The sequence below is a fragment of the Rhipicephalus microplus genome, chromosome 4 (assembly GCF_043290135.1).
Source record: "Rhipicephalus microplus isolate Deutch F79 chromosome 4, USDA_Rmic, whole genome shotgun sequence".
In the NCBI taxonomy this organism is placed as follows: Eukaryota; Metazoa; Arthropoda; class Arachnida; order Ixodida; family Ixodidae; genus Rhipicephalus; species Rhipicephalus microplus.
Window position 1 is genome coordinate 66,839,904 of NC_134703.1, and position 14,816 is coordinate 66,854,719.

General features: G+C 42.1%; 1 protein-coding gene across 1 annotated transcript in view; it reads right to left on the reverse strand.

The window, feature by feature from the left end:
• The window catches only part of LOC119172082 (glutamate-gated chloride channel), a 160,301-nt gene that overhangs the window by 84,930 nt on the left and 60,555 nt on the right, over positions 1-14,816 (reverse strand). Inside the window, exon 2 of the mRNA XM_075892896.1 lies at positions 12,483-12,691. Within this exon, the coding sequence (XP_075749011.1) occupies positions 12,483-12,691 (209 nt within the window). The remainder of the gene's footprint in view (positions 1-12,482; positions 12,692-14,816) is intronic.

Below are 14,816 nucleotides of genomic sequence, written 5' to 3' on the forward strand. Positions count from 1 at the left end.
TTCGCCTCCATCAAAAATGCAGTGACCTGCGGGTCAGCAGTCGAGTACCTTAAGCACTAGACCACCGTGGCGGGGCGGTACAAAAACTCTGAACCACGTGTCTGGCCAAGTCAACTCCAGGTGTAGTATATCTAATTATCGAGTTTCCACTTTAAAAAGCTCATTAAAAGCAAAAAGCTAAACATAACGCACGGCTTGTCTTCCGCCAAAATCTCGCAATTAGTATACAATTTAACAAAATCTAGTATGTGACATGATTACCGCAATGCACTATAATCTCTTTACCGGATGCACCAGCCTAATGAGTATAAAGCGACAGCTGGGAACACGAAAGTTTCATGCCCTGCTGAGCCGGTCGCTAATCCAACCCGTCGGGCCGGCACGTTGCTTTATACCCGCATGGCTGCTCCACGTGGAATCAATGGTACGATAGCAGAGCTGACAGGTCGTAATCCTCGTTGATAAAAATATATTGGAGTGTACAGCCGCTGCCAAGATGCTTCTGTGGTTTTTTTTTTATAGTAGCAACGTCGAATGGTTATAAGCAGGCTTTGCTTGGCTGATATATCATTTATCTTACCACCAGAGCCATGTAGGCTAAAGAACTCTCAGCAACCATTCGCCATCTGTGCTTCTCGCTTGGTGCTGGTGACAAGGCTTCAAGAACGCTTATGTGCATTAGGTATTTTGTTCGCTAATAGCCAGATGTCCCACAAAAGTGTTATTGGTTTCTCGTCTTTCTACATCCTTATTTGTCAGAGTGATATGCAACGGTGAACAAGGGTAACTTCTGCACTCTTCAATTCAACACATACTTGAATAGATGGGAAGTAGCGTTAATTTCAGTTGCGGGTGTTTAAACCTTGGTACACCAGCCAAAACCTTATCACTCAAAATGATTGGTACGCATGTTCTTCCCTTTATTTCGGCCAGTTACACTGAGCTTCATAAACAAATAACATCCGATATAATTTAAGTAGACTTATAAGTCATGTTGGCGTCGTAATAGAAAAATAAAATGTGTGCACGTGCTTGAAAGGCACGTGCTTGAAAGGTACTATCATCTGTTAACTTCTTACGATCGAAGGCGAAGCGTGTCTTGTGTAGCCAGTAGGCATAGTCCGACGTGGGAAGTTACGTTTATTTTGTAACATGAATGTTTTCATTTCTTTGCATTAAAAGGCTACTATAAACTACAAAATCTTTTTTTGTGTGTGAAGCAGTATACGTATCCGCTGCCAGCACTTATACTTGCAGCACGCATGCTGTTCCCGTACAGGATGATCCGTGTGAGAGACAACATACGAATGCGTAGCCACTAAGACAGCGCAAGAAGAGTGCTCATGGCGCTGCCTGCTCACGGACAAAATAGTCAGCTATGGCAGCGGAGAACATTCATGCTGCAAGCTCAGTCTTCAGCTGACGGACAGATGGCCTAAGAGGCAGGGGCATCTAGCACCGCATTTGCCTCTCCGTAGTCTTGCTACTGACTGTTAGAGATTATAATCATTGTTTATGTATTTTATCTTGGTTGTTTATGTGCATTATGTCCTTGCGGTAGGTAAATATAAAAACTCTAATTCAAATCGATAGAATACTTGTTGTTTTCTGCTACTACTTGCCGACTTTCAAAGCAATCGATACAGTTTAGCCAAATTTATAAGCCAATGTACTTTCAGTCCTCTCGAAAGGCACATTCTGCAGTGGTATATGATGAATATATTTGAACAAATTGAACTGTAGTGTGTGCCGGCGTAGAACCATCACGGTTTGGCACTGATTATCGCATATTTATTCGCTTTTTATTATAGTTCGTAGTCATTCTGCGATCACTGTCACCGAGTTGGTTTTGTTAGAGTTTTCAGTCATCGTTTCGATAAAAGAGGATGTCTTCTGTAGCTATTTCACTTATTCTGAGCATAAAAAACAATATGCTTGATTGATTGATATGTGGGGTTTAACGTCCCACAACCACCACATATGAATATGAGAGACGCCGTAGTGGAGGACTCCGGAAATTCCGACCACTTGAGGTTCTTTAACGTGCACCTGGGGTTCTTTAACGTGCTTTGATCTGAGCACACGGACCTACAACATTTTCGCCTCCATCGGAAATGCAGCCGCCACAGCCGGGATTTGATCCCGCGACCTGCGGGTCTGCAGCCGAATACCTAAAAAAAACAATATGTGTAATGAGCGACGACAAACAACCAGAAGCTATCGACTATACTCTCAGTCTATATATAGGCCACAAAACATGTGGTATCCAGAAAATAGTCGATTGAAATAGAGAGGATGGCCGACCTTTGTCAGTGCGATGCCATTACATGGCCATTCTTGCAGCCTCACTAGTGTTATGACCCAAAACTACGTACTCCGTGAGTTGGTTCAATTACTGGTGGGGCCAGTGACCTGTCTTTTAATGTCTCGACAACGATCGATTATTCTTCTCGCTCACTAACGTTGTCGGCGGAAGTCAGCTGCGCAGCATACAGAGAGATCTCTCCGCCCATACCACCCGATTAAGCCCACCTACCAACCACAAGAAAAAAGTGAATTGCCGTACTTACTATTCAGGAGACGTGGTCGACTGTGACGTTCACGTCATAACAATGAGAATAAAAAACACAGACAGGAAAGAATACCAAAGATGCAATTCAATGCGCAATAGAAATAACGATTGCGTTGGACTATGTCAAATATACTGAACGCTAGTTCAAAATGCTTTTTTTGTTTCACGCTTATCTCCGTAAAGGCACCGTGAAAACTAACTATCTTGTGTCTAACTGTCTTTAATGAAATACTAGTAATCATTATTCGGTCACAATCGTCGTATAACAGAGGCATTTCATGAAACTCGGGAAGCATGAAACACTATTTCACGACAAATAATCTCTTCCTACGGGAAAAATGCCGACTCCGTCGGAACTGCCCTTTATTACGAGCTAGCGTGCACATATACATGATCACACACCAGAATTCATCGTATGGTGTCTTCGCGTTGTGATCCCATAGCAGTGCCTTGGAACCCTGATTCGAAGACACCATTGTCCACTGCGGGACCAGATTGGACAATTCCTCTTTCGTTTCAGCGTTTTCTGAACGCTATTCCGGCTATTAGTTACTGCAGCCTACGTTTCGACGGATGATAACGCTTCTACAAAGTGAAGGAAATAAAACAATAACTGTAACATCGCAAACGATGAGCCGCATACCTCCGCACGCACACTGATAAATGACGTCCATGCTTTTTCTGGGAGAGGTAGTGGATAATCCAGACTATCGCATTTCTTTTTTTATTGTTTCTCGCGTAGGTGAGCTGGTTTCGGAATATAGTCATACTACCATGCAACTTGTGGCATTCCACTTTTATTAATCTGTACAAAGCAATCCTATACGAATCGTAGTTTCTCAAACATCTCAAAGAGAAATGTAATACAGCAATCTACATCTTGCTTAAATGTTTGATCTATTTGCACACTGTTCGAAGTTAAAACTTGCAGAGTTGTAGCACAAAAAAAAATATCTGATACGAATGACCTAATGATCACAAGCACATGATTGTTAACCAGGAAAAGCACATATACGCGCTTTTTAAAGCGAATAGGCATAACATATCCACTATTGAAGTATCGTACGCACAAAACGCGTAAAATAAGTATAGGATAAATTCGGGTCATGCGCGTCGGTAAAAAGAAATACCTATTACGATCAGCTTATCATATACAATGAATTCATCATCATCATCATCTTTTCATGCATTCAAACGTGATCTTAAAAACTTCATCTTGCATAACTAGGTTGACAACGATGATTACTAAACGATTCTTGGTATCCGGGCATGAAATGGGAAAGTCTTTGCAAATTTACGTTATTGCTTTTTGGCGTGATTATGTTTTACTTATATAATCTTATTACTATTGTTCTTGTGTCGCATTCTGACTGCCTGTTTTGTTTACTTGATGTTATTTTATGTAAGTTCACTGTTTATTTTTCTTTGTGTTGCGTATTTTACGTGCTGTTTTAATTAATCATTTTATTGTTATATTTAACCGAGGGTCCCCCTGCAGTCGCTTGACTTTGGGACCCTCGTCTGCATACTACACTCTACGAATTTTGTATTTTGAATGATTGAATAAACTAAACTGAACTGAACTGAACTGAACTGAATTGAAGCTTAGGCGGTAGGTAAGTTTGCCATTACATTCATCCTGCATGAGCACTTGTACCTTGTAATGTCTACACAAACAGAAGTGCCTGAGCTCAACAAATTTGAGTGCGAATACCTGCACTCTGTATGTGCCTCTCAAGTGTCCTTGTAATTCTGTGTATGGCTCTCCTTTTCTTTTCTCTTTTCTTCCCTATTATCCCTTCCCCCAGTGCACAATAGCAAACCCGACGTGCGTCTTGTTATTTTCTATGCCTTCTTTTGCATCTCTATCATCGCTATATAGCGTTAATATATTATCTGGAAGTTGCGAAAAACTCTTAGCATATGAAATGTATCTTCCCAACTTTGTTACTTTGTAATCGCGCTATTTTTAGTTGGAATTTGAATCTGTGGAATCGTCAACCAAGGGCTGCTTAGAGAAACTACCCCAAAGGTTCAAAAGACCACTCTTTTAAGTCACTTAGACTTGAAAGCTGTAGTTTATGCGCCTATGCCACAAAATGATTTCACTGACCAGACTACCTCCTCGAATCCAGAATTGTGTATTTTGATGTTTTCCCGACGGCGGCTTTTTCTTTTTTTTTTTGCTTCTCAAAGCCTCATTTTACTCAGTGCTCTGTGAAACTTACTTTTCGCTTCCCCACTGCTTTCTGCTTCTCGAACTGAGTGGCGGATGAGGAGAGCGGGATTTCTAACAGCTCAATATGATTATAATTATTACATAACGCTCAGGACAGACTTAAGTGTACGCTTGCTGCGCGATGTTCTGAAGCGAATTTGCATTCGCTGAATGTGGTCATAGCTTTAAGCCGTGACAAAGGACAATATAATGTGATGCTTGGAGGATATTCTCGCAGACCGACTCTGAACAATAATCAAAACGAGACAAGGCTGTGGGGAATGGGGTGCTCCTTCTGCGTTATGCTCCACCATGAACTTGTTTCCGAGACACAAAGTCACCACATACAAACAAGATCTGTCCGACAGGTCAATGTTATTTATCGGTGGTTGTGACAATTGTATGAGTGTATTGCTTGTTTTTCACGCTGATGATGTTCTCTTGACTATGCTGACACAATAGGCACAGAAGTCAGTATAAGTTCGGTGGTATGTAACTGACCAACTTATTAAGGAATTCAGAAGCAGTACCATTAGTAAGACGCTACATTATTTTTGCAGCTTGGTTTATGCGCATTTAATTACTGAAAGTGTTGTTTGTCTTTACATGACCGCATGTATGTACACTATGCGAGGGCTACCGAGAAATCGATGTTTTCTCATAATTAAAAGTCTCTTGAAGGTTGTCGACGGCTTAGTCTGAAGAAAGCCAACAGACGCAGACGGTAAAAAGGCTCGTGAGCTTTGCTGCCTCAACATACGCAGCCATCTACTTGCAAATGTAGCTCAAACCAAGCCAAATAACTCAAGCCCATACTGCTTATTGATACTCGTTTAAAAGACGCAGGCAGGGAATGGGGTCTAGCATGGACATGGCTCATGGGCTGGGGAGCTTTTCGTGTCATTAAATATAAGTGCAGTTATTTCACTCGCCATCATATTACGCAAATAGTTTACCTACAACAACCACCAGAAGCGATCAGCAACCTTGGCTAATTCATAAAAATATGTTCTGCGCTGCTATGGTACAAATATTTCAATATATTACATATTAAACTGTGTCACCACATAAAACATACAATTATTGCTGGAAAAGAAAACAAAAATGACAAAAGTAATGGTCTTAGTACGCATTGTCTCTATGCCTACAGAGTTACTGGTCGTAGCAGTAAATCTCGCATAGTGAGTCGGGGTCACAGTGCCAACGACGCGAAGGTTACAATAGCGTGACGGGGCAGCGTCGACGGGTTCAACGTCCTATCGCTCGGGTGACAACATGATTACAAACGCAACGTAAGTTTCCCGAAGTAAAAATGAAGAAGGCGTGGCCACACGTTGCGGGAACAAGCTCCTGGCCGGGTATGGCGTTAGCGTAGGAGCCCAGACGTGCCTTCACTGTACGGACTCTATATGGCGTATAAGCCGGCCGCTCTGCTATACAGTACACCTTGCTTCTTGCTATTCTCTCGGCCGACGTGACGCAGTCATTAGTTTGCTGACGGTTTTGAACGTAGCTTTATATGGCGCTGCGGCGAAGCACGAAAAAGGCAGCGCTCAGTGGCAGCCCATCAAAAACTTTGCAGCTGACTGTGTCTGTTCCCATTTACGTTATTGGTGTTCTCTTGCTCTGATTTATTCTTAGCGTTCATTGTCATTGCTTCAATGATCTAGAGTTCCTTCAAACTAGAGTGTTCAACCATCTTTTCTGCAACAAAAAATATACGGAGTGAAGTAAGCTAAAAGAAAAAATGAAAAGGACGCTTGAAGGTGGCGTTCTGAGATGAGGTCAACAATTGCTCTGTATGCCTTGAAAATGTCTCGAGATATAAAACGTGGCGTGAATGAGCTCGCAGGAATAAAAGTAATCTATGAGGCATTACTTATAGTAAAATATGGTTTGTTAGAGTTTGTTACGTTCAAGCAAGAAATTTACCTGAACATAATCCATCCATTCAATTCGAAGAATTGTTACGCATTGGCTGGTGTGATGCAACCTGTTCCTGAAAATGCAGGGTGTTCTACGTTTTCGTTTTGACTCTATACGTATTAACAGTAAGCCCAACTTACGTACTTATACTAAAGCTCTCTAAAGATGGTTCAAATCACTTCCTTGCGACAATAACTAATGTTTACAAACATCTCGTAATCACGCCCTATATAACTGTTTCAAAGTGCACACCACACATGCATCTATAGCGTTGCGAAACAGAGGTCTAGGCAGCCCGCAAGCTCACTTGGCCTTTTGCATTTTTCATATTTGTCTTCAGATAAGCAACGTCTTCTTTACTTGCGGCGCATTCAACCCAGTGTTGCTCTAAAGCTCTGCTCAGCACATCATAAATGCTGGTTTTATATGAATGGCTGGCTTCCCTCTGTTATTTGCAATATAACACATGCATGGATTTTGGGGCAACCACTGTAAAATTCGAACATCAGCTACTTTCATGTGTGTGAGTGTTTTGTCCGGCATTGGAACACTTTTTTGGCATCTTCATTGACACCCCCCTCCTCCAGCCACCATGTTCTTTTCCTTTCTTTTTCTCTGTCTTTGTGTTTTTCATGCAGTAATTGTACTTTTCATCTTATCAGGGTGGTTACGTATACCGCGCCGAAAAAAAAAAACGCTTGCGTTGTGGTAGTGGAGCAGACGACGAAGACGACGACAACGAAGAAGAGAATGAAGGTAGAGCGTGCTGGTTCATGAGGGTGTTTTTCTGGTGACTGGAAAACACGTTAGACTACCCAGCCGTATACTCTATCGATGGCACTGCCGTTGACGAAAACTCGTATTTTATATCAGCGCTTCGTAATTGGTAGACTCGTTACTCAAAATTCGCATTTTTTACACCTGACGTGACTTAACCCATCTTATAATCTGTGCCAGAAGCGTAAAAAAGACTCCATACGCTAGGTGACAGTCATACAGTGTTTTTTTTTTTTTCGTAAAATTGTTTCAACAAATATCATGGCTCTGAGGTAGAACGCCAGCTTGCCACGCAGACGGCATAAATTCAATCCTCGCTCGGACCCGGAAATATTCAATTTTTTGAATTTGTATTCTTCTAGATTGTACGGTAACGCACAAGATAATTTCTTGTCCCCAACCAATGATGCCGGCACAGGAATGTCGAGGAAACGAGCCTTTTAACGCCATTGCGTTAAAATAACGTAACTACTGATAACGTGGAATGTTCTCACCAAGAACCATTGAAGAGCTAGTGATGTGACTAAAATCCTACAGAATCAATAAGGTGGCCAGAGTAAACCTTACGTAAGATCACGTAAAAACTACTAACATGACTATAAATGCGTGACTCGCCTCATGGAGTTTCGCACCGAGAACCATGTAACATCCAGTCACGTTATTTGTTCCTACTAAAGCTACGTGACACGTGTGTAGTGGGTGAAACCTACCGAAACCGGTTAAGAATTGCCAGGCCTACCCACAATTCACACTAGCAAAAGCTTAGCATTTCTATCGAATGCTTAGCATCACGTGCAAAAACTTAAAGCTAGGTAGAACACTACATCCACGGTTGGTTCCAACTTAGCGCTGCTAATGCAAGCTGTATTTTTTTAAGTGCCAGAAATTTTGAGTCTCATGAGAGGTATGGTTGTTATCGGTTTGTATTATGCGCACTGCTCTCATCTCCAGTATTATTCAGGGTGCATGCACACCTTGGTTCCCTTAGGGACCATTGTTTAACTAAACTGATGTTACAGTCCTGAAACGTGTGATCAAGAATATTGTTCGTCATCTGTACGTGTCCTTCAAAGCCAGGTTACCCGATCTGTCAGGCAGGCATCTGTTTTCAGACTTTTAGTCTAAAAGAACGTCGTGTGGCAAGCAGTACTAAATAATAAAGGTAACCTAAAAATACAAACGATTTCGCCCATGAGTTGATTGATATGTGGAGTTTAAAGTTACCAAAACCACCATATAATTATGAGAGACGCCGTAGTAGAAGGCTCCGGACATTTCGACCACCTGGGGTTCTTTAACGCGCACCCAAATCTGAGTCCACGGGCCTACAAAATTTCCGCCTCCATCAGAAATGCAGCCGCAGCAGCCGGAATTCGAGCTCGCGACCTGCGGATCAGTAGCCGAGTACCTTAGCCGCTAGACCACCGCGGCGGACTTTTTTGGCCCATGAGTGAAGTAGAATTTCAGGATCCTAAAAACACCGCGAGACAACGGTTGGTAAGCAAGCCAACGCGCGAGAAAAATAATTCGGTTAGAGACGCCATCTTGACATTTTCGCACCAAGCTCCTTAACGTGATAAATTTGAACGTGTATACTGGGCTATAAGAGGGTTTTATATGATAAAAAAGAAGAAAATTGTCATTTGTGAGGGTCGTAACTCTCATGCGCAGTTTTATCACATTTGTTTAGCCAATGCTCCAAAAAATGGAAAACAGCGCTTGAAAATTTTTAACGTCATGCGGGAAGATTTTGAAACAAACGTTGAAATAGAAACTTTAAGATTCATTTGCTCCGCTAATATTGAACCTATGATATTAAAACAAGCTGCATTACAGTTATCAGAATGCAGTTTATCAATATAAACGAAGTCATTGTTTGTATTTCCTTTAATAAAATGCAAAGCATAAGACGGAAAATGACAGTGTCAATTAAGATGACACATTATAAAAACAACAAATAAGTTTCTAATTTAAGTATCAGTGATTCATTAAGAAAAGCCATCTAATAGAAGCATGGATACGGTTCCTCTTCTTATGACCTGCCAAAATAACTATAGTTGATAGATTCTGCTCGTTTCTGTCTGCAAATAAGTTTCAGAGACCTACATCGTAAAATGAAAATAAAGCTGTGAAACACAGATTATCAGAATTTTGACGGTAAGTTCTTTGAAAAGAGAAACTAAATGAGGATAGCTTTAGAAAAAAATTCGGCAGATGCGGCGTACTTGGGAATCAACGTTATGCGGAGCATGCGGAGGGAAGGCGACCGTGTTGCAACTTTTTATTGAATGACACGTAATGAAACAACGCGAAATATATGCACAAATGATGCATGTACAAATTTGTTGTGACCTCTACGAGAAGATTTTATTCAGAGGCGACGTAACGGTCCACTCGAAGGCATATAGTGAACGCGTACCGGAGACCTCTTGCCAAAAGCCGAAAGTCCTCTTCTTCTGCCACCACCTCTTTCCCGCTATACAGATGCACATACCTAAATTACGTATGTGGAAACAATATGTTGAAGAGTCGGTGATGTTTATATACCCAGTTGTTTGCACATGCGCAACGATCTCAAATGGAACATGCGTATTAGCAACACCAGAAACTGATATGAAGTGCTGATGCTCGCGAAGATGCCGGCCCGGGACACTGCTACACAAATCAACTCCAGCGCTTGGCGCCTAACCACAATTGACGTTAACCCGACGTGACGGCTGTATCAAAGGAGTACATATGTAATGTTTATAAAGTTGGTAGGCAGCACTGCAACCACTATTCGCACTTTCAAGCACCTGTAGGTGGCGCGGAGAGCGTTTCAATATGGCGGGACGAGAGGTGATGGAGGCTACCCGAAAATGTGCGCATCTCGAGAATAATGCGGCTTTCGGGCCTCTGGTATCTCTCAGCGCTATAATTGATCGTGCCAGGAAAACACAGAGATGTATATTCGAAGGAGAGGCAGCGTTTAACGCTGGTCACGTTATATGTTGTGGAAAACGAGAAATGACAAGCGCGGCCATCCGCGTCTAGTCCCTCTGCCTGCAAACAAGCGCATTTAAGGGCCGACCAAATACCATGAAAGTTGAAGTCTGCAACGCAATTGATGCCGTAAAGGTCAGTATTTCATATTACGTTTTCTAAACTCTGTACGATATGCGAGAATTAAAAGCGAACAGCGGTAGCGTGGGCGTAAACAAAGCGCCACACGTGCGTTAATGGCAAGATGTATGGTTCCCCGCGCCTTTTCAGCTGCGAAAGGATAGTTCGAATAGTCTACTTACACGGACGCAGTGAAACAGAGGTGATTTAGTAGATAGGAACGCTACACGTGCGATTGCTCTTCACTCGTAGCCCGTCTTTTGCCATGGCGCAGCACGAATACGACACACCCGCACCAACATATCCTCACCATTTCCGGGCTTCCAAAAAGTTCTTCGCGGTGCTGCTAGCTGATCTGGAAAGTGCGAATTGATGTTTCACGAAGATTAGCGCCTATTTGAAAAGTAGTTCCAAGACCTGGCGTAGCTCTGTGGCAAAATCTTTCATTGCCACGCAAAATGCTTGGGTTTGATTTCAGCTGGGACCCTGATATTTATTCTTTGCATTCGTCGGGTATTTCTTAACGCTAGCGCATAAAAATTCAAAATCCGTGTTATTGTTGTTTTTGGGTAAATAATAAGTGTCAATCCTCTGTCGTACATATATACGCATACAAGTGGCACATACCCACCTGTGGGTATGTGCCACTGTCTGGCGGGAAGCGTTTGATGACGTACGCGACGGGATTGTGACATTATATTCATGCAAACCAGCGCGTCGTAATCGTCAAATATTCTTACCCTCCCATGCTAATTTTGGTTCACACCAAGTTAACGTGGTGACCTTGAGAGCCCCCAAACGTAAACGGATAGATAGATAGATAGATAGATAGATAGATAGATAGATAGATAGATAGATAGATAGATAGATAGATAGATAGATAGATAGATAGATAGATAGATAGATAGATAGATAGATAGATAGATAGATAGATAGATAGATAGATAGACAGACAGACAGACAGACAGACAGACAGACAGACAGACAGACAGACAGACAGACAGACAGACAGACAGACAGACAGACAGACAGACAGACAGACAGACAGACAGACAGACAGACAGACAGACAGACAGACAGACAGACAGACAGACAGACAGACAGACAGACAGACAGACAGACAGACAGACAGACAGACAGACAGACAGACAGACAGACAGACAGACAGACAGATAGATAGATAGATAGATAGATAGATAGATAGATAGATAGATAGATAGATAGATAGATAGATAGATAGATAGATAGATAGATAGATAGATAGATAGATAGATAGATAGATAGATAGATAGATAGATAGATAGATAGATAGATAGATAGATAGATAGATAGATAGATAGATAGATAGATAGATAGATAGATAGATAGATAGATAGATAGATAGATAGATAGATAGATAGATAGATAGATAGATAGATAGATAGATAGATAGATAGATAGATAGATAGATAGATAGATAGATAGATAGATAGATAGATAGATAGATAGATACGCTCAAATTCACCGATGTTCACTAAGAAATGCTTCGTGTTTAAAACATTCATGAATGTTTGTCTAATCACACCGCTTGGCGGGGTCGCTCGAGAACAATGTCACTGGACACAAACATTACGAATAATGCGTTTTGCCAGCAGTGCGTGCCCAATTTAAACAGTTCAAAGGCCATCAGAAATTGCTACCGCTCCTTCCTATATGTGTAAGTCATAAAAACGTAAGCGGCCTTCTATAAGCTGTATAGCATATGGAAGTCCATCAGTTTTGATGCAACCTGATACATTGCTGTAGCATATACTATCCTTTGGGATTTCTTTATGTGTGCACGCAATAATACCCAGAACTCTGTAGTTTTTCTCGTTGTGACGCAATTTTCAAAAGAGGGAGCTTCACCTTGTTTCGCTGTTAACTTTTCGTGCCCACATTCTGCGATTTCTGTTGAAAGAGTCTCCTCGCTGCGTTATTTCGTTTTCCAGTTCTTCTTCCATGCCATGCATCCTTTGTCGAATTAACTCGTTCAGAAGACTCCTCCATATAGACATTGTAAGTGCCGAGGCTGTTGTTCGCAGTATTGTTAAGGGCTTCTCCCAAACGTCATTCAGCTGAAATGCGACAAAAGAGGTGTGATGCCGTATAAATTCCCGTCCTCACTAAGCTAGTCGTTTTTTTTTTCTGTTTCAAAGAAGGCGTGCATCACCTTCTACCATATCAGGTTCAGAATTTACTATTCTCTCATTTCTGTTGACGCACGGATACTGATCCGTCAGTGGACATTCAATCTTGAAAGCTAATTGAGCATCATGATGGAGCTGCCATCCACAGCGGCCGTCGTTGCTGTGATCGATTGATCCCGCAGACAAGGTTGAACGCTCCCTGCTTTCTTTTGCTTCCAGACAAATGATTTCTGCTATCGTTCGTGGGAGTCGGAGGCTTGAAAGACAGTGTGTGGATTCTCGCATTTGTAGAAAAAGGAAGACTCAGTTCTCTTTCGGAACAATTTAAAGCCCCTAAATTGGAGAGCCCCATTTTACTACAAGTATCAAGCCATCATGGCGGTGGCGCATCTAAAAAATGCCCGTGCAAAGCTTTGTGATTCTGCAAGCACCTTTCATTATCTACAAAACAGCTGGTATTCGTTGAGCGCACAAGGCAATACTAGCATGAAAATCAAGCCAAAATAAAAATTTCATATATTGTTTGCAATGAACGTAAACATTCGACAGATGTTTGTCTGGTTGGGTATGTAAACTGGGAAACTCCAATCAAAAGGTACGTAAAAATGCATAATGTATGCATTCAAGGACTATCGAAGTCCAGCAAGGTTGGCGAATGTGCTTAAAGAAGTTATTACTTCTCCTTTCATATAACTCACTGCTGTGCGTGTAATAGCACATAATGTTGTTCCCTGTTTTCGTGATAGCCGTTCAATCTGCTAGCAATTAAGGTCCCAAGCTTTTGAGAGTATACAGAAAGAAAGAGCCTTGCTGGTGAAACATGAAACTTTGTATTCTAACAAGTGCGCCATGCAAAAATAAGAAAGAGGCATAAACTGACATTCCAGTGGCTGCCCAGTCATTGTGGCATTCAGGGCAATGACCAAGCATACGCAGCTGTCCCATATGCCCATGATGGTGTCAGCAGTGTCACCATTCCCTTTTCAAGATCCAACGCAGAAACAAAACTCAGTTTTTCACGACGTGACACTACCTTGCTGGCCCGTTTATCGCATGAAGTGACGTTCTCAAATGCCTACTCATTTCTCGTTGGAATGGCTGACAGCCCGGTATGTGAAATATGCGTATGCAGCGAAACATTCGCGAACCTTCTTTGTGACTGCACGCGCTTCCGCTGTGAAAGATCGACCCTCTCAGCAGCACCAGGGTAGCTGGAAAACCGCCCTCTGGCCTACCTGCAAGACCGGGAGGCCCTGGCCTACCTCGTCTGCGTCACAAGCTCCTCTGAAGGAGTTGTTGCAGGTTTTGCAAGCAACTAATTAAGAGACAAACTGTGAGTGTTCGCGGACATTGTTGCTTCCTATAGTGCTCGGGTATAGTGCTCCAGTCACATCTTTTAGGGACGAAGCTTTTTATAACGGCATTCGTTCGTCCTTCGTAGCCGTTTTAGTATGCAACTAGAATAACATTTTGACCTCCAAGGTGGTGCTGGTAAGAGATTTCTTCTGTGCGTTGTCGAACAAAAAAAATAGTGCTCAATGTACATGCCATTGGCTGCTAATGGAAAATGAGAAACAGGAGCATTTGGCTTTTAGTTAACGAGCACGCTGCAATCCCCATTAGCAGCCATTTGCATGTACATTGAGCACTATCTGACAAGAAAGGGTTGCTACGTTATACTCACTGGGTGTAACTTCCTTAGTTTTATAAAGGTTTAGCGAGCATTGAGCCGCAGTGCGATGAATACAATGAACTAGTATATACCATGAATGAACTCGAGGTGGTTAAAGATGGGAAGTGGATACGAAGTCAAAGCCGTAAGAAAGAAAAAGCCGAATTCTCCTGTCTTTCGTTTCCTATTAGCAGCCATTGGCATGTACATTAAGCAGTATCTGACAGGAAAAGGTTGCTACGTTATACTCGCTGGGCGTAACCTCCTTGGTTTTAGAAAGGTTTAGCGAGTGTTGAGCCGCAGTGCCATGAATACAGTGAACTAGTATATGACATGAACTCGAGGTTGTTAACAGTGGGAAGTAGACCCGAAGTGCAAGCC